A 21,711-nucleotide genomic window follows, 5' to 3' on the forward strand; every position below is an offset into this window, starting at 1 on the left:
CACCCATTAAAAATTATCCTGTCAAAGTCCATTCCATCTTGGGTATGGCTGTTTTCCAGTTTATGTTAGAAAAATGTGACCATTGCAAATGTTTATGCCATGGACACCTGGTCACTAAACACTATTACATTAGCTATGATTCCAGGAGTAAGACCTAATTTAGCTCATTAGTGCTTCAGATCTAGGTCTTCTGAGCCTTTTATTTTATTTATTTACCATTTGTTTACTAGGAAAGCGCGACTTGGAACAAAGCTAATTTTCAGCAGAGGCCCAGGGAGAAATGTTCCAGATGCATGTCTTTGTAACATGGGAGGAAACCGGAGCACCTGGAAGAAACCCACATGAATGCAGGGAGGACATGCAGACTCCACACAGAAGGCACTCCAGCTGAGAATCAAACTGGAGACCCTCTTGCTGTAAGCTGGCAATGCTACCTCTGCACCATTGCGCTTATTGCCATAGCTGTTCTACTTCTTACGTGTACTTGCTTATGTTTGAATATATTATTTCCTTAAATGTTTGGATATAAATTTGTTCTAAATGTACATTATGCCAGATTATGCTATATTCTGGTTATTCCTACTGAATTCAAGGTACCATTTGTGTTTGCAGATTCTGAAACAAATCCCCATACGATTTGATGCTAAAACTTTGACTGTACCTTCATACTCAGGTGAGATGATGATCTTTACAGTTTTTAGTTTATTCATTTGTATTAAATCCTTAGGATTTTGCATACATTGTTTCATATATTACTCAGTGGGTGTTACAGCTATCCAAATTTAATAAAAATCATGAATGTTTAACCAAATGTTACTGTGGTACCATTCAGCAAATAGTTTGCATCTGTAGAGACAGCGGAGTGTGTTTTATTTTTTGCCAAGGTTTAAGCGCTTTCGTCCTTTAATAAAATAAGAACAGTACATTTAAAACATTTAAATACTTCCTCCATTGAGATTACATGAACTGAGCATCCGGTCATGTTATACCTATTGTGACAGAGTATAAAAGTGACACATTAAAAAATTCATACAAATACGTTTAAATTAATGTTGCATTGTGCCTGTAGTTAAAAACTGAAAAAAATTGCAATATATAAATATTAGACACTTACCTGTAATATGCTTTTAATCTAAGTAAACAATTAATAGAGACCACACTGTTTAAACCTGGTGGTATTGCTGTATGTAATTTCATTTGCCGCCATAGTTCCTTCTGCTCCAACTGCATTTTCCATGGGTCTCCCATAGAGTTATTTTGCATTTTTTCTACCACAAAGAACAAGAATGTATGTGCAGGGTATGCCTCAGTATGTTTATATAATGTGTTGGTGTTCTTTTTCTTATTAATTTCATAAATGTGTTCTTATATCCTATCATTAATTCTGCATTCCATTTTTCCCATGTAGAACGCATACCATCCTTGACATATGGCCAAGTAAGTAACACCAGATGTGTTGCAATCATATTTCCTTTTTATTTGTATGCTACAATCATTAATCATTACCTTATCACCTTCAAATGTATGTTTGCAATAGTTGCAACATCCGCACTTGGTCATTATTCTTATGCCCTAACTATCATCCCTGTGAATATTTTCCAAATATTTTTAAGACATTTACCTCGTTTATAAATAATTTTAGGTTTTGTACCCAGTTGATTACTAATTTCAGAATTCATATTAATCACATTCTAGTTTTTATGTATTACATCACAAATAAAAGCACTGTCCATTACGAAAGTAGTGATGAAGGATGTATTATAATACTGGGGCTCGGGAATACCAAAGAAGTCATAGAATTAATATTAAGGATAGAAGAGTTAATGACTTTCTGGCCCAACCCGTCCTTACTACCTCCTTCCACACCCAGAATGGGCCAATTTAAGTTAGACTGGCTATCATCTCTATCAGAAAGTATAGTTGATGTACTTCAGTCCTTCTTTTTGTATCAGCTTCTTCCATAATATAGTTAATCATATGTGTATTCCGTATTCAGAACCAAAAAAACTGAACAATGTATAAATAAACAAAAACAAACTCTGAGCAAAAACAATAGCAGTGCTGGACTAAATTTTATTCACCACGGTACATCACATCACATCTAGTACCTTGGCATTTCACCTTCAAAGGATGAATTTTGATTGAACAAAACTCCTTCATTTATACCTGACGCCCTCTGTTGACCTGATTGAACTGTTACATCAACTAAAGTGCACTCTTGCTTTTTAAATATTTCTTAAAATATATTTCAATTTGAATAAATTTATCATAATAAATAAACACATTCCCTACCCAAACAAATTGGTTGATCCTAAATTGCTTACTTAGATTAAAAGAATAATATAGATGAGTATCTAATATTTATATATTTAAATTATTCAATTTGTAACTATGTCTGCAATGTAGGTATTACATGATTGGATGTTCAGATCATGTGATCTCAAGGGAGGAAGTATTTATATGTACTGTTCTTATTTTCTGATGAAGTTCAATTATTAAAGGATGAAAGCAGTTAAACCTTGGCAGCATTTTTTGGTGTTCTGGGACTGCTATTGTTACTTGTTTTGTGCTTAGTCATAGAGTGGTTTATATTCACTGTCATTCAGTGTTTTACTTTTCATTATGTATGTTTTCTTTCAAAAGAATTTAAATTAGCTGCAAATATACAAATCTGCCTTTTTATTTTAGCTGTTACATAATTTTGATATGCTAGAGAAGAAGGAACAAATGTTTTCGTATATAACCGTTTGTCTTTTTCAGTATAGTCTTCCATATGACATTTTGCCAGAATGTGTTTTTTTTCAGAACTGCGTATAGTATTTATGGTGGTATTGTCCCCGCAGGGAGTTTTATTTATTTGAATAGGTGGGCTGATCTGCAAAGCCTTTACAGCTGTGATCCAAGCCCTACATAATCATACACAGTAATCAAACCGAGCTACATAATAAATGCAGAGTAAACAGTTTACAGATTGATAACAAACTTTAAATTAAAGTAGATGGGCACAATATTCCAAGTGGATATGTAGTGGAGGTAAAGCATACATTTAAAGGATTAGATGTGGTGGATAGAGCACCTGACGAACAATGGAGAAACATTCTTTATGATGTCCAGGAGGCAGCAATCAAAAAATATTCAGAATACAAAGAAAATTGAGAGTGTCAAATGGCTATCTGTGGAAACTTTAAAAGTGGCCAATGTTAGAAGGAGAGCAGAAGGCAAGGGAAATAGAAAACTTATGTCAAACTGAATGCATAGTTTCAAAGACTCAAGGAAAGGTAAGTGGGCATATTTAAATGAACAGTGTGAAGAACTGGAAGTAGACAATAGAATGAGAAAGATGAAATATGTTGAAGATTAGTAATATTTAAGGACATTTCCAGGTAAAAGTGGGCAGTATAAAAGACATTAACTCATTACATCTGAGTGATGCCTCGAGGTGCATCTGCAGTTAACTCCTACTGACACCTGTAGGCGTCATATATTGCTTGTTCATATTTGCATCAATAATTCCAAAACCATGTTATATGCAAGGTTTTAAAAGATTTTTTCTTAAAACTTAGAGTAGCAAACTCAACTGCATTAATATTTGACCACTGTCTAGTGCATGTAAAGAGATATTAACCGCTGTTCTTATGACATTAATTTATATAGATATAATTTTCACATTTTTCTAAATATCTCAACAGCTAAGTATTACAGATTGAACTCCCTAGCCTTGCATGGAAGCTCTCATCTAGATGAATAAAATGCTGCTGACAGTGTGTGTGTAACTTGAGTGATTGCTGAGATATTGTAAGTTGTTTACAAAATATTACAAACATAACAGGTACTTTGTTGACTGTCATAGCCGGTGTTAGACACCCACTGAACCTGCAACAGCGGGAAGCCCCTAATTATCTCCCTGCATACGACGGCCCCCGCATGAAGCAAACACAAGTTTCTCCATTTTCTCTGCGCCTCCTGGATGTTCACATGGCTGTGTAATGTTGTTGAGCGATTCCATTTTTTTTTTTTGAACTTGCTTACAATTTAAACAAAGTTAATAAGCATGTTTATAATGCTGATGTCCTTCATGGATGCATCTGCAGTCATAACAGCTGGGTTGTCCTGTCGTCAGGCAGCCCGTCAGTCGGCCGGATTCCAAAGTCCGGGTCCGGCTTCGGCTGATGTCGCTCTTCATCCGACGTCATCTCTGTTGGACTTCGGGTATAAAGGCATCAGCCGACGCCATCTTCCCCAGTCTTTCTTGCCGCGTGGCGCCCGAAGCAGAAGCTGTTCGCAAGTGCCGGTCGGTCGGATCCAGAGATTTTTCTCGAATACTACTTCTAAGACTTCTAAAGCTAAGTACCCCGTTGGGGACTCTTTCTTGCCTCAGCCGATGTCAGAAAAAGTTAATAATTGTTTAACCTGTGGGAAACAAATACCTCATAAAGATTTCCATTCTTACTGTCTGCCTTGTTTAGGCCCAGCCCACGACGTAGCAGCCTGTTCGGCCTGTGCTTCCTTCAACCGACGAACGCTTAGGCGTCGGTCGGAGTTTGCAGAACAGTTTTTCGGTTCTGACTTTGCTTACATTATGTCGGCGGAACCTCCGACTACACTTTCTGCCAAAAAACGCAAAGAAAAAGACCGACACTCGCGGTCCGCGGTTTCGGCTGAAACCACGCTTAAGCAAACCGCGAGTGTCTCGGTTTCGGCGAAACCGAAAACTGATCTAGGTACAGCCGAATCTATCTCTACTCTTGAGGCCCCTGCTACAATTCTTGAATCGGCCTCTGAAACGTTAACCACTGACGTATCAGACACCATTCCCCTGGATGTCTCTACCCCAGCACGTGGTGCTGCTAGGCCTCCAGCAGCCATGTCCATTAAGGCCTTCGCCAGGGCTAAAGCAGCCAAGTCTACCAAATCAGTGCCTGTTAAACCACCCTCAACCAGGCCCTCTTCTAGTTCTCAAATGCTCACCTTGGCAGAAGATTTGATTTCTTTAATTAGAGGATCTCAACCTCACCCAGACAGGGCCTCTCAGCCCCAAATAAGAGACCTAGGGCAGAGCCCCTGAGCCAGTGTCCTCTGATGATTCTGCAGATGAATCAGACATTACTGACCAGCCAGAGGCCCCTTTCTCTAATTTTGAGGATTCTGATGCTGAAGAATCCATTCCAGCTGCCTCCCTCCAGAAGAATTCTCCTTTGGGGAAACCTTGCATGCCATGCGAGAGCAGTTCCAATGGCAGCAACAGAATTCTCAGATTCCCGAAAAGACTTAGAACCTTTCTGCACCTTCCACAGCACAGGCCCTTAGCTATACCTCCTGTTCTTTCTGTGGTAGACGCTTTTAATGATGTCTGCTCTGCTCCAGACTCATTACCCCCAGCCCCTGCCAAACCAGACAGATTTTACAGGGTGCCTGACACTCATCACCACCTTTACAGGGCCCCCCTTGCAGACCCAGAAACAATATCCCAGGGTCCCAAGGCAGTTGTCGACCATAGCTAAAACCCTACTCCTTCTGAAAGGGAAGCAAGGGCATTAGACAGATGGGGTAAAAAGTATACACTTCAGCTACTCTCTCAGCTAGAGCTTTAAACTGCCAGTTTCACATGATACAATACCAAGAGTTTATGCTTGATCAGCTAACTAAAAAATTAACCACTGATGAAGCTCTTGACAAGAAATATGTATTAGAAATGGTAAATAACATACAACAGGTTAGTAACCATTCCTTAAAATGTGGCTATGATGCACTGGAGGCTTCATTTAGATCAGCCATGACTGGCACAGTGATAAGAAGGCATGCATGGCTAAAGGAGCAAGCTCTACCAGATCATGTTAAAGCAAAATTGCTAGATGCTCCTATGGATAAGACAAGTTTGTTTGGTGCACCTGCCCAGCAGGTTATGAAGAAAATGGAAGAAAAGGCAAAATCAGTTCAAACTGTTAAAGATTTCCTGCAGGTTCAACCCCAAGGTTTAGCAGGAACTGGCCTGCCAAGAATTGGTCCTTTCCTGACTCCACAAGATTTCAAAGGGGCAGGAATAGACGTTCCAGAGGCAGAAACCAAACCAGAGGAAGTGCCTACAGAGGACGACAGTGGCAAGGTAACAACAGAGGCACAGACACAGCCACTGCCACTACTTCAACACAGCCACAGTGACTTACTCCTAAACCGCCTACCAGGGAGCAAATAGCAGCCCCACTAGGCGGAAGGTTAACTTTATTTGCAAAGAACTGGCACCACATAACAAAAGACAAGTGGATTCTGCAAATTATACATCAAGGTTACCGATTCCACTTCCACACTATACCAGTCAAAAGAGGAATGCCAAATCTACCTCCAAATCAAAAAACAGAAGCTTTACAACAGATAATGGAGTTAGCAAACATGAGAGCTGTGGAAAAAGTGCCTGCAGCAGAGCAAGGAAAGGGTTCTACTCCAGACTGTTCCTAGTTCCAAGAAAGGAAAAAGTTGGAGACCAATTCTCGACCTGTCCACCTTGAATACATACATCATTGTCCCAAAATTCAAAATGCTGACCCTACAGCAACTTCTTCCCATGCTGGGCAAGGAGTGTTGGCTGGTAACTCTAGATCTCAAGGAGGCATACCTGCACGTCCCTATTCGACCAATCTGCAGAAGATACCTCAGATTTCTTGCAGGATCAGAGCACTATCAATTCTCAGCATTGCCTTTTGGCTTATCTACTGCCCAGAGTATTCACAAAATGCCTGGCATCAGTAATCGCATTGCAGACTGCAGGAATTCATATTTACCCATACCTGGACGACTGCCTGCTACAAGGGGACAACAAAAGCAAGTTGACAACAGATTTGCAAAGGGTCATTTACTTGCTACAAGCACTGGGATACACAGTCAATCTACAAAAGTCAAGACTGATACCATCCCAAACAAGGACATTCTTGGGCGGAATTGGACACAGTGAGACAAATGGCATTCCTAACTACAGAAAAACAAAAGAACTCCTCTACTTCTTGTCCCTAACAAAGCTGAACAAATTAACAGCAAGAAAAGTTCTGCAGGCCTTGGGCTTCATGGCATCATGCATAATTTTGGTTCCATTTGCCAGACTACATATGAGAAAACTACAGTGGTACCTGCGGAATTTATGGTCCCAACACAGACACAGCCTCGAAACAGAAATCCCACTAATTCCATGCTTAAAACAGGAGTTCCTATGGTGGGCCCAGGCATGCCGGTCCAACCCAGGCCTTCCTTTTCTCAGATGTCAAGCAAGCCAGAGCATTACAACAGATGCTTCAGACCTAGGATGGGGGGCCCACATGCTGGACAAATGCGTGCAAGGATTGTGGACTCAGGATCAACTTCACCTGCACATCAACCTAAAAGAAATGCTGGCTGTAAAACTGGCTATCCAAAAGTTCAGACCATTTCTCAAAGAGGGCCAGCTGTTGATAAGGACAGACAACACCACAGTCATGTGGTACATCAACAAACAGGAGGCACTCATTCATACCCCTATGCAGAATGACTTTGGAACTGTGGACCCTGGCACTCAGCTACAACATCCAGCTGCAAGCAATATTTGTACCAGGAAAAGAAAATACTCTAGCGGACATCTTAAGCAGGACCACATCAGATGCTCACGAATGGCACCTGCACCCGGACATCTTCAGGACCATTACAAAGAAGTGGGGAATGCCTCAGATAGATCTATTTGCATCTCCTCACAATCACCAACTCAAAAATTCTGCACAAGGACATTTCACCCACTAGCATGGAAAGTGGATTCGCTCTCCTTCAGCTGGAAGGGCCTAACAGTTTATGCATTCCCACCTCTCCCCTTGATACACAAAGTACTCCTAAAAATCAAGGAAGAACATCCAAGGATAATCCTGATAGCTCCAAACTGGCCAAGACAACACTGGTATCCACTACTAAGGAGCTTGTCTCGAACAATATGTGGCCAATACCCCTGATGCCTTTGATGCTAACTCAGAACAACTACAGCACCATACATCCAAACCTGAAAACCTTACAACTGACTGCATGGAACATCACATAGCAGCAGCTAATCAAGAACTTTCCCAAAGAGTTAAAGACATTATTCTTGAAGCACGCAGACCTTCAACAAGAAGGAACTACGCTGGAAAATGGAAAAGGTTTGTCAGCTGGAGTTCTGAAAGAGGAAAAGATGTGTCAAACATAGATATGCCTAACATCCTGGAGTATCTGGCGAACTTCTCCATTCAGGCCTGTCCTACTCCTCCATCAAGATACATGCATCAGCTATTTCAGCAGAATACAGCTTTGATCCACCTGTTTTTCACACCTCTGCTCAGACAATTTCTCAGAGGAATCAAGAATGTAAAACCTCCAAGAAAACCACCATTACCAGCTTGGGACTTAAACTTCAGACTAGAAAAGTTGACACTATCACCCTTTGAGCCAGCAGCAACAGCAGACTTACAACACCTGTCATGGAAAACTGCTTTCCTACTGGCAATTACCTCAGCAAGGAGGGTTTCAGAACTACAGGCCTTAATGGCAGTGCAACCCTTCCTAATCTTCCACCAAGATAGAGTATCCATGAGGACTAATCCAACATTTATGCCTAAGGTGGTATCCAGAGTGTCTTTAAACCAGGCAATCCACCTACCTACCTTCTTTCCCAACCCACAAAACAGAGGGAAAGAATACTGCATACCTTGGATGTACATAGACAGCTACGCTACTACTTGGACAGAACCAAAAGCAGCAGAAAGACTGACCAACTTTTGTGGCCTATGCAACAGGAAGAGAGGGAAAAGCTATTTCCAAACAGACAATCTCCAAATGGATAGGAAATTGCATACGATTCTGTTACTCCTTCCATGGAAAACCAATTCCACAGAACATAAGACCTCATTCTACAAGGGCAACAGCCACTACCACAGCCTTCTTACGAGGAGTGGCTACCAAAGACATTATTGAGGCGGCTACTTGGACCTCCGTGCATACATTTGCCAAGCATTATAATTTGCCTCTATATTCCAGATCCCGAGCAGGGTTTGCCACTGCTGTTCTGCAAGGGATCCTAAACACACCATAATCTACCTTTATCCTCCTCCCCCTAGTTGGCTATGGTATTCTACCCAGCTGTTATGACTGCAGATGCATCCATGAAGGACATAGTACAGTTTTGTACCTACCATAAATGTAGATGTCCGAACTGGATAGCATCTGCAGTCAGGATTACCCTCCCTCCTTCCCCTCTGAGGTACTCCTAGGGTGTTTACCCTCCTAATAGCTAGCTGATGGGGAGTCTTTATGGTGTATTTGTTTGTATATATGTACATACATGCTTATTTTTGTGTTACCTCTATCCTTTTGGAAACATTGGCATCTATCCAAAAATTTTAGCCTTCAGGAGGGCTTCTGGCATCTGGGGCAAGAAACACTGAGGAAGATGGCGTAGGCTGGTGCCTTTTAACCCGAAGTCCAACAGAGATGACGTCGGATGAAGAGCGACATCAGCCGAAGCCGGACCCGGACTTTGGAATCCGGCCGACTGACGGGCTGCCTGACGACAGGACAACCCAGCTGTTATGACTGCAGATGCTATCCAGTTCGGACATCTACATTTATGGTAGGTACAAAACTGTACTTTCTTAATGTTACTATTCCCCAAACCCAGTATGCCTGTACTGCTAAATGAAATGTCATACAGATTACTGTGGAATTTGTCTGCAAAAGTTCAAAATGTCTGCAGGTGCAGTAGCTGTAGAGGTTGTATTTGTCTTGTGCTATACGTTGAATATTGTCTTCAAGGAGCAAGATCCTCAAAACCATCACAAAGATACAGACGTGAAAATGTGACAGCAGAAGTATTACAAATTCAAACTTTCTTACAATAACAATCCTGGCAACTCAATATAAGCCTTTTCATGGATTGCTTTTTAGAAGGGATCTGCATGACTGTAGAAATGTGACAACTCCAAAGTTTGAAGATGGAGACAAGAAAGACTACCATTCTGCCAAACTCATGTTAGTACTGAATATGAGGAACTCGAGTGTGCTGAGGTTGTAACCCAGTTAGTAAACAAGATGATAATATAAAACTGCTCTCTACTGTTCTCACATTTACCTCCGGGAACAACCAGAGCTAAATGAACAAAAAGAAGATAAAGACCAGACTGGTTATGAAATGATTTCCTTCTCCTGCTTATAGTGGGAACTCCCTAAAGAAGTAAACAAATAACTATTAGTACTCAATGAATGTTACCTGGATGGACCAAGTCATAATGAAAGTTGGAGAAAGAGAAGCCTGTATTGACTTATCTCCAGGTAAATTAAAAATAAATTCAGGACAGCTCAGCATTGGTGTCCTGCACCCATAGATGCTTTAAAGAATGCAGGTAGCTGAATCAAAGAATCATAGAAAATACAAAGCAACTGGGCCATGTGGCATTTTATGCCGTGCTAGTATCCACCATCCTGCTTTTTCAAAGAGAAATAGGTCAGTCATACCAGGGGCATGGATTTGTAAATATCTGTCCAGTTGACTAAGTACTTTTTAAGGGAAGATAGTCACATTGCTGATCTGGAGTAGATGTTTGCTCCAATGAAAGGATAGTAGTTGTGTGATGAATCTGTCTCTGTGCCATGATTTACTTCTCTGCTGAAGCAGGTTTAGATCTCTAGTACTAGTGTTCACTGGACTGTTTTATTTATTTATTTTTATGTGCAGTTTGCAGTTTAACTGGGAGAGAGAGTCCATTGGGCCAAGATGAGCCCTTTTTCAATGGATGCCTGGGGAGAAAAGCTCCAAGTACATCCATGTAAAATAAGACAAAATCAACAGGAATTAATACAGAAATTAAATATAAAGTATTACAAAAGCAGGATAATCAGTAGTTAATACAATATGTTACACAATCTTAACATTAACAAAATCAGATTGAAGTAGTGAAAGAAATAACAATAGATAAATAGTATGAAAATGACAGGAGTATCTAAACAACCTAAGGTAAGTATTCTATTTTGTGTGGCTTTCTAATTCCTACAATGTAAGGTATAAAGGAAGTAAGTTGAAAGAGAGAAGTGGTGAGGAAGAAGAAGCAAAACATGGGAAGCATTTGGTAAAATTTAGGGAGACTGTGGGTAGTTGGGAGGAGGTTAGGAGGGGTGAGAGCAGGAGCATTCCCAAGTGGAAGAAAGATAGGAATGGAGTCAAGTCTTAAAGGAGAGAGGTTCTGGGTAGTTCAGATATGGGGAGGAAGTAAGTTCCATTTTCGTGCTAGAGAAAAAGACAGTAGGAGTTGCACAGGGGAACATAAGGATTTGTGCACTTCAAGGAGATTCTGATTCTTGGACTTAAGAGATCGATCAAGAAGATGGAAGGTAAGAATGGAGGAGAGAGAGGAGCATTGGGATGGATTAAAGATAAGTTTGTGGGCAGTAGAGAGCTGAATGCAAAGGAGATAGTTGGGGAGCTCCAGCCAATTCAGGGAGTTTAAGGCAATGCAATGGTGTTAGAAGGATTTAGAACTGGTGTAAAATTTAGAGATTTTATTATAACAGAATGTTAGTTTAGCCTTAAGGGTGGCTTGTATATTGGTAACGAGTGGGGCCCCATACATGAGGGAGGGTAGGAGGTAGGTGGTAGGATGAGCTTTGTCGAGGATGTAAGGAAACGATTATAACGCTAAAGCATTCCGATCTTCTGGTGTGTTTTCTTGATGCTTGTTTGAAGGTGGATGTCAGACTTTAGTTGTTCATCAATAAGGACACCCAAAAGCTTAGTGTAGGGGACTATTTCAATAGGAATCATGTTTTGGCTTACTATAGAGAAAGAGTTTTTGTCTATGTTGGTGTTTTTGGATGGGGTGAAGATCATAATTTTAGTTTTAGATGCATTGAGAGCTAGGTGATTATTTAGCATCCATGTCTCAGTGCTGTTGAAGGCGACATGAGTTTCATGCGTGAGATTGGGAAGAGAATCCACAGAGCAGATGATGGTCGAGTCATCTGCATATTGGAGTAGTTTAGTGTTTGGGATACTATGATGAAAATTGTTAATGATATTAAATAGCAAAGGACCCAGGCTAGAACCTTGGGGGACACCTGTCAGAGTATCAAGGTAGGAAGAGGTATAGTTATTCCACTTTACAGCTTGCTGCCTATTTGACAGGTAACTGGAGAACCAATTGATGGAAGAGGAGGAAAGATTACATTGAGATAATTTGGACAAAAGTAAGGTATGGGAAATGGTATCGAAGGCCTTAGGTCTAGTAGGAGGGTAGATACAATATTGTCAGAGTCATGAGCGTGGTTGATGTTATTGAGGAAGGATCGAAGGGCTGTGGTGGTACTTTGTCCAGGTCTCTATCCACACTGTGTTGGAGTCAGCAAATGGTTGGTTGTCTAGGAAGTAGAGTAATAGTTGCAGGTGAGTACACTTTTCAAGAATTTTAGAGATAGGGGAGAGAATGGCTATGGGGCGGAAATTGGAGGTATCTGTGTTGTTGCCCCTTTATGCAAGGGAATGATAAATGCTTTTTTCCAGAGGAGGAGTATGTAGGATTCTTGGATGGAATGATTAATTAGAATACAGATAGCAAGAGCGATGCTGTCGCCGGCTAACTTGAGGAAGTTAGATGGTAAGTTGTCTGGGGCATTTGAGCATGGTTTTAATTTTTGGAGCAGTTTTCTTATAGTGTTGACTGAAATGGGTTTAAAGGTGAAGGGAGGGGGTGGGAGGCATTTGTGGCAGCATGAGAGGAAGTGTTTGCAAGTGAAGTGGATGGAACTAATGGATTGTTATGGAAAGATGTAGTGAGCCTGGCTATAGGGTCGATGAAGGAGGAGTTAAATATGGAGGCTATAATATGATCTGGAGAGCTAGGCTCATGGCAAGGATTGACTTTTCTGCCGGGACTAAGGAGGGTAGAGATGCTACTCCAAAATTTCTTGGGGTTGGATTTGTGATTGTTTTGAAGCTTAGCATAGTAAGAGTTGCGATCGGAAGCAATTTGTTTTTTAACTCTTTTATGGAGTTGTTTCAATTCAGTATGGAAGCTAGGTGTTTTGAACTTTTGGTAGAGCTTCCATGATTTATCCCGGGTATGCATGAGGGGTAGTGTTTCTCTGGAAAGTTAGGGGGCAGGTTTGGATTTCACTCTTTTAGTTCTAGGGGGAGCAAAGCTGTTTAGCAGGTTGATGAATAAAGTATTAAAGTACAGTAGAAAAAGTCAGGCATTGCACCACGGCTGTACAAAGACTCATATATCCCAGAGTAAATCAGAAAGTACTTTAATAAAGTGATGAGCACTTTCACAGTTAAATATTGCTTATTCAGATCAAAGACCAAAAGAAAAGAACCAGCTTGTATAATGCATATTATTAAACGATTAAGCAATTAAGTCAAAACTCCAGTCACATTGTTCTGAAAAAGCATATGTCTATCTATCTAAAGGACATACTAAAATACCAAAGAAATCATTATTAAGAAACATTAATACTCTTTTCAAAAAATGTAAAAAAAAAACACTCAAATGTATATAATGTATACTTATAATCACTTCCTCAAGGGTCTGCAATTTAGTTCTCATTTAAACCTGAACTTTTATGTGCCCTTAGTTTTAAAATCTATCTTGTTTTACTACGTTCAGTATTCTTTATCAAGTCACCCAGTCTCATACCTTCAGTTATTACCTCCAGCAGCTGAAATAAGAACCTATGCTCACCCCCTTCATATTTGCTGTGCTTTGCTAACGCACTATAGTCCAACCCCCTTATTAGTACAATATAAATGATTTCTTATCCGTTCACAAAGACGTCTATTCATCTTACCTACATAGAACTTTTTACAGCATACACAATGGGCTAAATATACTAAATTCTTGGTGTTACAGTCTGTTATAGCATTCATCCTAACCAACATCCCAGAGTATGGGTGGCTAAATGAATCAGATTAATCTATATGGTCACAAAAATTACAAGACCCACATTTCTTTGTGCCTGAAGCACCCACTCTTGTCCTCACCTCATTCATTTTGGGATAACAGATTTGTCTCTTTAAAGATTTTTCATTTCTATACCTAAAAGTTGGTACATGCCCCACTACTCTACCTATACTTTTGTCCATACCCAGGACGTGCCAATGCTTTTTTATTATATTCCTAATATGATTTATTTCACTACTATAGATCAAAGTGAAAGAGGACTTATTCTCCACATGCCAGTCTCTACATGTATTATTCCTTCTTGGAGAAGAAAAATAGGGTTTACCTAGATTATTCTTATCCTTTTTTTACCAAACTATAAACCTTTCCAATTTCAGAGAAGAACTGAGGTTTAAAGTTTGTGAGGTTGTGGATTGAAATATAATTATGCTGTAAGGGTAGGGAGGAGGTGAGCGATGTATGAAGGCAGGAAGGTGATCGCTAAGGGAATCAAGTAAGGTGCCACTATCAGAGATATTGTTAGGATAGGAAACTAATATCCACTACAGGATGCTACCTGAGGAGTTGTGTTTGTTAGGTCTGGTAGGAGAGTTAATTAATTGAGAGCTATTGTAAAGGTTTAAGTTCTGGGGGGTGTTGGCTGAGAGAATAGCAGTCCGGTTGATATAACATCTCCTAGGATAATTGTTTTATTAGTTATATTAGAAGAGAACCAAGAGGTGATATCCTCAAGTATGGAGATGTAATTTCCAGGTGGGATGTATAGGGCAGCTATAACTATGTTTTTGTTGTTGATTTTTAGGAGGGCTAGGATTATTTTGGCTGTAGGAAATTGGGGTATAGGTTTGGTGTAAGGAGTCACTGTTAGAGAGGAAGAAAAAAGTAGGACTACTACACATCCTTTCTTTTGTATTCTGTCATTTCTTATGATACTAGAGTTGGGAGGAGTGATTTCAGAGTCTTTTAGGTGGGGTTTGAGCCATTTTTCAGAGACTGATACAATGTCAGGATGAATATGGGAGAGCCAGGCATGGAAGTTGGGTAACTTGTTACAAATGCTTTGGGTATTGATAGTAGTGAAAAAGAGAGACTTGTGGAAAGGGGATGGTGGAGTAGCATTTGAGTTAGTATTCTGGTTGGCAGGGGGGGCCAGGGTTTCGTGTATGTCCCTGGACAAGAGATTGAGACAAGTTCACAGAGGAGGGATAAATGTTTTGTAGGGACACTAGAACTGGGGTTCATGGGATAAGAAAGAATGGGATAAGGATTTTTGGGGATGGGAACTATATAAGAGGTGAATAGTAGTTTTCTGTTGAACAGGAGAGAATGCTTGGAGGGGAAAAGATGAGGGGAAATGAAGCCAGAGTAGAAGGGTTCTTTTTTGGGGTGAGTAGTGGTTATGTGGTAGGAGGGGGATTGAGTGAGGTCAGGGAGGCATGCAAGGTGGAGCAGAAGGAAGAGGGAGGAGAGAAGAGGTATTGAGTGTATTGACTTTGGTGGTGTAGTGTACATAATTAATGTAGTGCAGCGTGGAGTTATGATGTGCTCTAAGGGAAGCTGGGATATGTGATTAGGTTGGCTATGTTAGATAATTTTAGGTGTGGTAGAGAGGGTGTTTGAATAGAAGAGAAGATGAGGAGGAATGAATACTTTGAGGGAGGAGAATAGTTAATTGAGAGGTGGGGGGTGAGGTTTGATAGGCTGAGGTGGGCTAAGGAGTGACTGTGTGACTATAAATGTGAAAGTAGTGGGGGCGGATGGGAACTGGGGGCAGGGTAGGAGAGCGGAGTGAGCCCAAAGGGCAAATGGAGTGGGCAGAGTTGAGAAGGAGAAATGGGTGTAAGAGAAATTCAACAAAAAACTATCAGTGTGGATGCAGCTACTGTGATGTACACAAGGCTGCAGGCAAACGCCAGGTGAGTGTAATATCAAGTGAAAAGTAGGAGCTTCTTTTCAGTAATTGTGGCTAAAACAAGCCAGGGAAACAACAAAAGAGGGAATAAATATACTGAGAAAAGGTATAGCAATACGGCAGGACAGTAACATAAAAAATTCTCTGCTCTAGATTAAGAATGGGGATGTGCTACCATCTAGCGGCATACTATGAGAAATGTTATTGAGAGAGAAATTCAGGTGATGGGGGAAAAGAGATTTCGAGGGGGAGGGAAGAGCCGGGAGTAGGAGACTGCTTTAGAATTGCTAGTGTGCGCACCATAGGCAAATACTAAGATATTTAGAAAAAACCTTGGTAAAAACAGAAAAACTTTGAGAACATACACACAACACACTCTTAGTAGAGAGTAGGTCAATGGACCAAGGTGATTTGGTTGTTTCTGGCGCACGTCCTTTGAGGAGAAGCACTGATCTGGTCACAGAAGTGTAGATGTGGGGGGGGGGGGCACTCCCAGTTCATATGCATGTGCAAGCTGTAATGAGAGAAAGAGTGTGTTACAAAAGAAAGAAACAGTGTAAAACCTAGAGCAACAGAGTGGGGCGAGATAAGGACTGGTTATACAAAAAATAGTTAGTGTTGTTCCTAGAAAAACCAATAGCTCTGCGAAAGTTATAAACCCAGTGCAAAGTATAAGACTGTACATTCTAAAGAGGAACGGCATACATGGTAAATGAAAACAGTTATATACAGTCTACCCTAGAACAGACATTAAAGGTTTGATTAAGTAGGTACACTAAGAACATGTGGTGTAAGCATGAGACAATCAAAAAATATACAGTCAATCCGCTGTTTACATCATACAATAGACTATGACCACAGTAAGAGTGCTGCTAACAGTACCACGTTTTCAGGCTATGTTTCACACTTGTTACCATGAGCAAAGGCAACCAGTCTGTGAATCAGTATGTCATAACAACAAGTAAATAAATAAAATAATTAAATAAATTTTGTTAGGTACCTCCGGGGTCTTTCCAACTGCCTAATATACATCAGAAGATACATCAGAAAAGTGGCATTGGTTTTTTATGATTAGCCTGATCAGTGCTAAATATAGAGCTGCAAGGAAATCTTCAGATCTAGAGGCGATGCATTTTGCAGTCGGGGATTTCCTGACCACTGTTATAACATGATAATCAAAGGAGTGTGAATTATCTACCCATGTTACAAGATCCCTCTCAACAGTTTTATATTGGAGTGAAGTGTATAAGCTGGATTGAAGGATTGTTTACCAAATGTAACAATATTAAACTTTGTAGCACTCAGTTTTTAGCCAATTTGCTGTGCACCAGTTATTAATGCATAAATTCAAGTTGTAGCCTATGCATGCCAGAAGGGGATTTGAGGATCTCAAACACTTTACAATCATCCCCAATCTTGGTTAACATGAGATCCTATTTTTATATGGCACTCGGAGAAGTATATGACGAATAATAGAGGTCCCAGCATGGATCCCTGAGGGAACTCTACTGGTTACCTTCATGCTCTCTGAGGATGCTCTTACCACCCATACTGTGTGGGCTAGCAATCTTTGTAACTATCCTTGATGTTACACCTTTGTTCTGAGGTTATTTTCGGCATTGGATTTATGCTCAGAAGTTAGGAGGTTGGCAGGGGCTGTGAGAATATTACACAGTGTCCAGATGTTTGATAGTTTTGGTCTGTTCACCAAAACATCAAAAATGTAGGGTCACACAATGCATGCTACTGCAAATTCTTATACTATTGTTGTTATTAATTCATAAGTCCAGTATTTTAAATTCGTAATGTTCAGTCTTGCTGTAGTGCTGTCTTCGTGTGTCGATGTCTATGTCCTGTGTGCATGAGTCTCCATAACTGTCTGTCTTGTGTCTCTGTCCTGTGTGAGGGAGTCTGTGTGGATGTCTGTATTCACTCTTGCTGTAGTGCTGTCTTTGTCTTTTGTGCTTATGTCCTGTATGTCAGAGCCAGTGTGGATGTCTCTGTGTACCTCTGTGGGACTGGCTACCTTGATGCAGTACAGAGGATTGTCATAATGCAACAACATTGCTACTAAATTCCAGTCAGTGTGTGCGTGTACCTCTGTGAGTGGCTACCTTGCTGTGGTACAGGAACCTGTCATAATGTAACACTGGTGCAAAATGCCAGTCAGTGTGTGTACTTTAGCCAAGTATTTTTAATGGGCTGAATGTAGTTACACTATGTAGTGATTGTTAAATGGTGCTGGATAAACTTGAAAGGGAAGGGGGCATGGCGGCAATGTGGTCACACTTTATATTCTTCTGGGTAGGGCCCCCAGCTTGAAACTTGCTGGGGGCCCCCAAAATGCTAGCACGGCCCTGTTTACTGTCACTTATAAAATTCCATTTAATACCTAGAACCTAAAGAATACTACCACTTAAAAAATTGTTTGTGTTGGAGGGTTTTCCATTTTTACTTCTTTCATAACAACTGTGGTTCCAGAGATATGAACATGTGTTTGAAATGTGAAGTCATAATTTGATTCTATCAAAAGACTTAGGCTGTGCTCATTGGAAGTTACAGTGCAAACTACCTGAGCTCAGTTGCAGTGAATAAGGTAAGAAAATGTGGCAGGAATATACAGTACAGCTACATAAGGACTCTACAGTCACTGGTATAGATATACACACACACACACACACACACACACACACACACACACACACACACACACACATATACACATAAAATAATATGATCTGAAGTAGTTACTTCAATTGTTCTGCAACCTGTGGGTCTCGGATCCGACCGGCAGCTTTCCAAGCTTCAAGATCCGAGCTCCTAGCTCCTCCCCTCTACCCACAATCCCCTGTCACCACCACACTACCCCAGATCGTTTTTGCCGCGGCTTGAATGACAAGCATCTTGTGAAGAGCTCCTGAGCTTAGACAGGGAAGTGAATAATTTTCTTTCAAAAATTTTTCAAAAAACTTTAAAACTTAAAAAGGAGAGTATTGTGAGTGTTTCTCTGCCCTTTTTTTGTTTTCGGATTATGCTTTTTCAAACCCTTCCCCTAGGTGTTTGGGCGTGTGAGTGTGTGTGTCAGCAAAATGACCGAAGGCCATAAAGCTGTTTTTTCAAAGTGCACTGGGTGTGGCCATAAGCTTTCCCCAGCTGATGGCCACACTCAGTGCGTTATATGCCTGGGGGTTGTCCATTTGTCTTCAGACTGCCAGGTTTGCGCAGCCTTCAACCCCCGGGCTGTGAGGGACAGAAGGAACAGGCTTATTCTGGCGGGATTGCTTCCCCCGGAGGAGGCCTCTTCCTCCTCTCCCTCCAAGGTGCAGGCTACCCAGGTAACTTCGACACCCCTGATTCCCTTGACTCAGGCTGGGACTCAACCTCCCACTACTGCCTTGAGTACGAAGGAAGTTCAGTCTTCTCCTTCTAGGGAGCACAGGACCAAAGACAGGGAGAAGCACAGATACAAGAGGCGAGCCAAGCCTCATCCCTCGGCTCCGCCTTCAAAAACTGTTAAATGACCTCCGAGGGTGTCCGGACCTTCTCCTTCTCGGCTCCGATCTCCTTCCTTCTCACCGGAGCTGGAGGAGGAGCTCCTATCACCCTCGAGGTCGTCGAGGCGGCCCTCCAGACCCACCTCTGCGACCTCTTCTAGATCTACTAGGTCTCCGACGCCGACATGGATAGGATGATGTGTCGGTTTTTGCAGACCCAAATGCAGATGGGGGTGCTCCTGCCCCCCCTCCACAGGGGGGGAGTGCAGCTTCAATATTTGCCCCGATTTCTCCTTCTTCAACCCGGATCCGGGTTTTGGAGTCTTTGGATCCAGGCCCTTTCAGAGCCGGGGTTTTGTCGGCACTGGTGGCCCAAGCCTTCTCGGCGCCGACCATACCCTCGAGTATCTCGGATCCGAGCTCTCGGGGCCATGGGCTGGGCATTGGATCCGTGGGAGTGGGTGCTTCTTCGGCGCCGCCTATGTTGGAGAGCACCTCTCTTTCAGATCCGATGGCTTCGGCTCCGACCCCGATCCCTATCTCGGAGCCGAGGAGACTGCTTTCGGGGCCGGAAGAGAGTAGTTCTCCCTCGGCGTTCGAGGTAGTGGAGAGGGTACTGTCGATGTCTTCCAGATTCCCGACTTGTTTTTGGATCCCTCCGCCCCCCCCCCCCCACTGCATATGGGCCTAACTTCCATCATCCTTCCATCGGGACAGCCTGCTCAGACCCTCCAGTTGGTTCCCTCAGAGGAACAAGAGGCCATTGACGAGCCTTCTTCTGATAGTCCCACAGAGGAGGTGCCTCATAAACGGACGTGTAAAAGGAGGCACATGGACTCCCCTGAGTCTGTCACCACAGATACGGACTTGGAGGAAAGGGAAGGTTCCCCAAGGTCACCCCCCCCGAGGATGTCTCCTTTGGAGACATCATGGAAATGTTGCGTATTGGGGGGGGTGGTCTGCCCAAAAACCTTCCTCGGATGAGTCCGTATTTCTGGAGGCGTTTGAAGTGGGCCCATCTACCTCCTGGGTGTCCCCACCGGCAGATCCCCTGGTAGATCTCCTGACTACCAGGGCTTGGCAGGAACCCGACACCGTGGAGCCTATCCCACATCGACAGGATAAAATCCTTAGCCCCCCTTCAGACAGGCAGGTTTGGGCCAAAGGGTCTCCAGTTGATGCCATGTTGGTGGCTGCTGCCACTAAAAGAGAACTCTCCCAGGAGAGCTCCACGGTACACCCGCCGGACAAGGAGTCCCGGGCGCTGGAGCGTATAGGGAAGCGGACCTTTGCTTCAGCAACCTTCTCCGTGAGGGCGCTGATTTATATGACGCATATCATCAGGCTGCAACGGGATTTGATCAAAGAATACACTGCAGCCCCTCCTGAGTCCATGTCGGTTGAGGACAAAACCGTGTTCTCGACACGCATGGCCACTCTCAAGTCCATTTCAAATACGTCCATGCGGCTACTGTCTTATGCTATGGAGGGAGCCGCAAGGGCCAGCGGAGCAGGTGTTGTCTTGAGATGTCACGCCTGGCTCCATCTTTGTAATTTCGTTGAACCTTTCAAGGCATCCTTCGCGAACGCACCCTTTGACGGTTCTTCGCTTTTTGGCAAGACCAGATGCGATACACTAGTCCAAAGCGAGAAGGATGGGAAGACGCTGTCTGCCATCGGAGTCCGCTTCTCGAGCCCCCAACGTTCCTTCTCAAGGAATCAGAGGGGGCAAAAGAAGCTGTGGTTCCGCAGGTCTCAGCAATCCTATCCAGCTTCGGACTCCGCGCCCTCCAGAGGCAGAGGAGGGCAGGGTGAACGCCGGCCCAGAGGCAGAGGGGGACCGCGTAACTTCGGGTCTAGGGAGCCTTTTTCCGAGAGACCCGCGCAACAGCCCTGAGGGCTTACCTGACTGTCCTGCTCTGGAGACAGTCGGGGCGCGTTTAACGAAGCACCTGTCAATGTGGGAGTCCATCACGAACGATCAATGGGTGCTCCGAATTATATCCAGAGGCTATAAAATTCCCTTCCTATTTCGTCCTCCCTCAGGTGGTCGCCTCCCCGATGTCCCACCCAATCAAAGAGAGGCGGCGACCGTAGAGATTTCAAATTTGTTAGAAAAAAGAGCCATCCAGCGGGTTCCCCCCAGACCAATCCAGATTGGGCTACTACTCAAGGTTCTTTTTAGTGGCAAAAAAGACGGGGGACCTCAGGCCCATTCTAGACTTGTCCACCCTGAACATGTTTGTTCCCAAAGAAAAATTCCAGATGGTCACTCTACAATCTATTCTCCCTTTAATGCAGGAGAATGACTGGATGTGCTCTGTAGACCTCAAGGACGCGTACTACCACATTCTAATGGACAGACAGTCCAGGAGGT

At 42.5% G+C, this 21,711-nt stretch overlaps 1 protein-coding gene across 1 annotated transcript in view; it reads left to right on the top strand.

Annotated features, from left to right (window-relative positions):
* ULK4 (unc-51 like kinase 4) overlaps nt 1-21,711 on the top strand; it is a 4,087,308-nt gene that overhangs the window by 863,641 nt on the left and 3,201,956 nt on the right. Inside the window, exon 14 of the mRNA XM_044064733.1 lies at nt 613-673. Within this exon, the coding sequence (XP_043920668.1) occupies nt 613-673 (61 nt within the window). The remainder of the gene's footprint in view (nt 1-612; nt 674-21,711) is intronic.

The sequence above is a fragment of the Protopterus annectens genome, chromosome 3.part0 (genome assembly GCF_019279795.1).
Source record: "Protopterus annectens isolate FY-2018-M chromosome 3.part0, PAN1.0, whole genome shotgun sequence".
In the NCBI taxonomy this organism is placed as follows: domain Eukaryota; kingdom Metazoa; phylum Chordata; order Ceratodontiformes; family Protopteridae; genus Protopterus; species Protopterus annectens.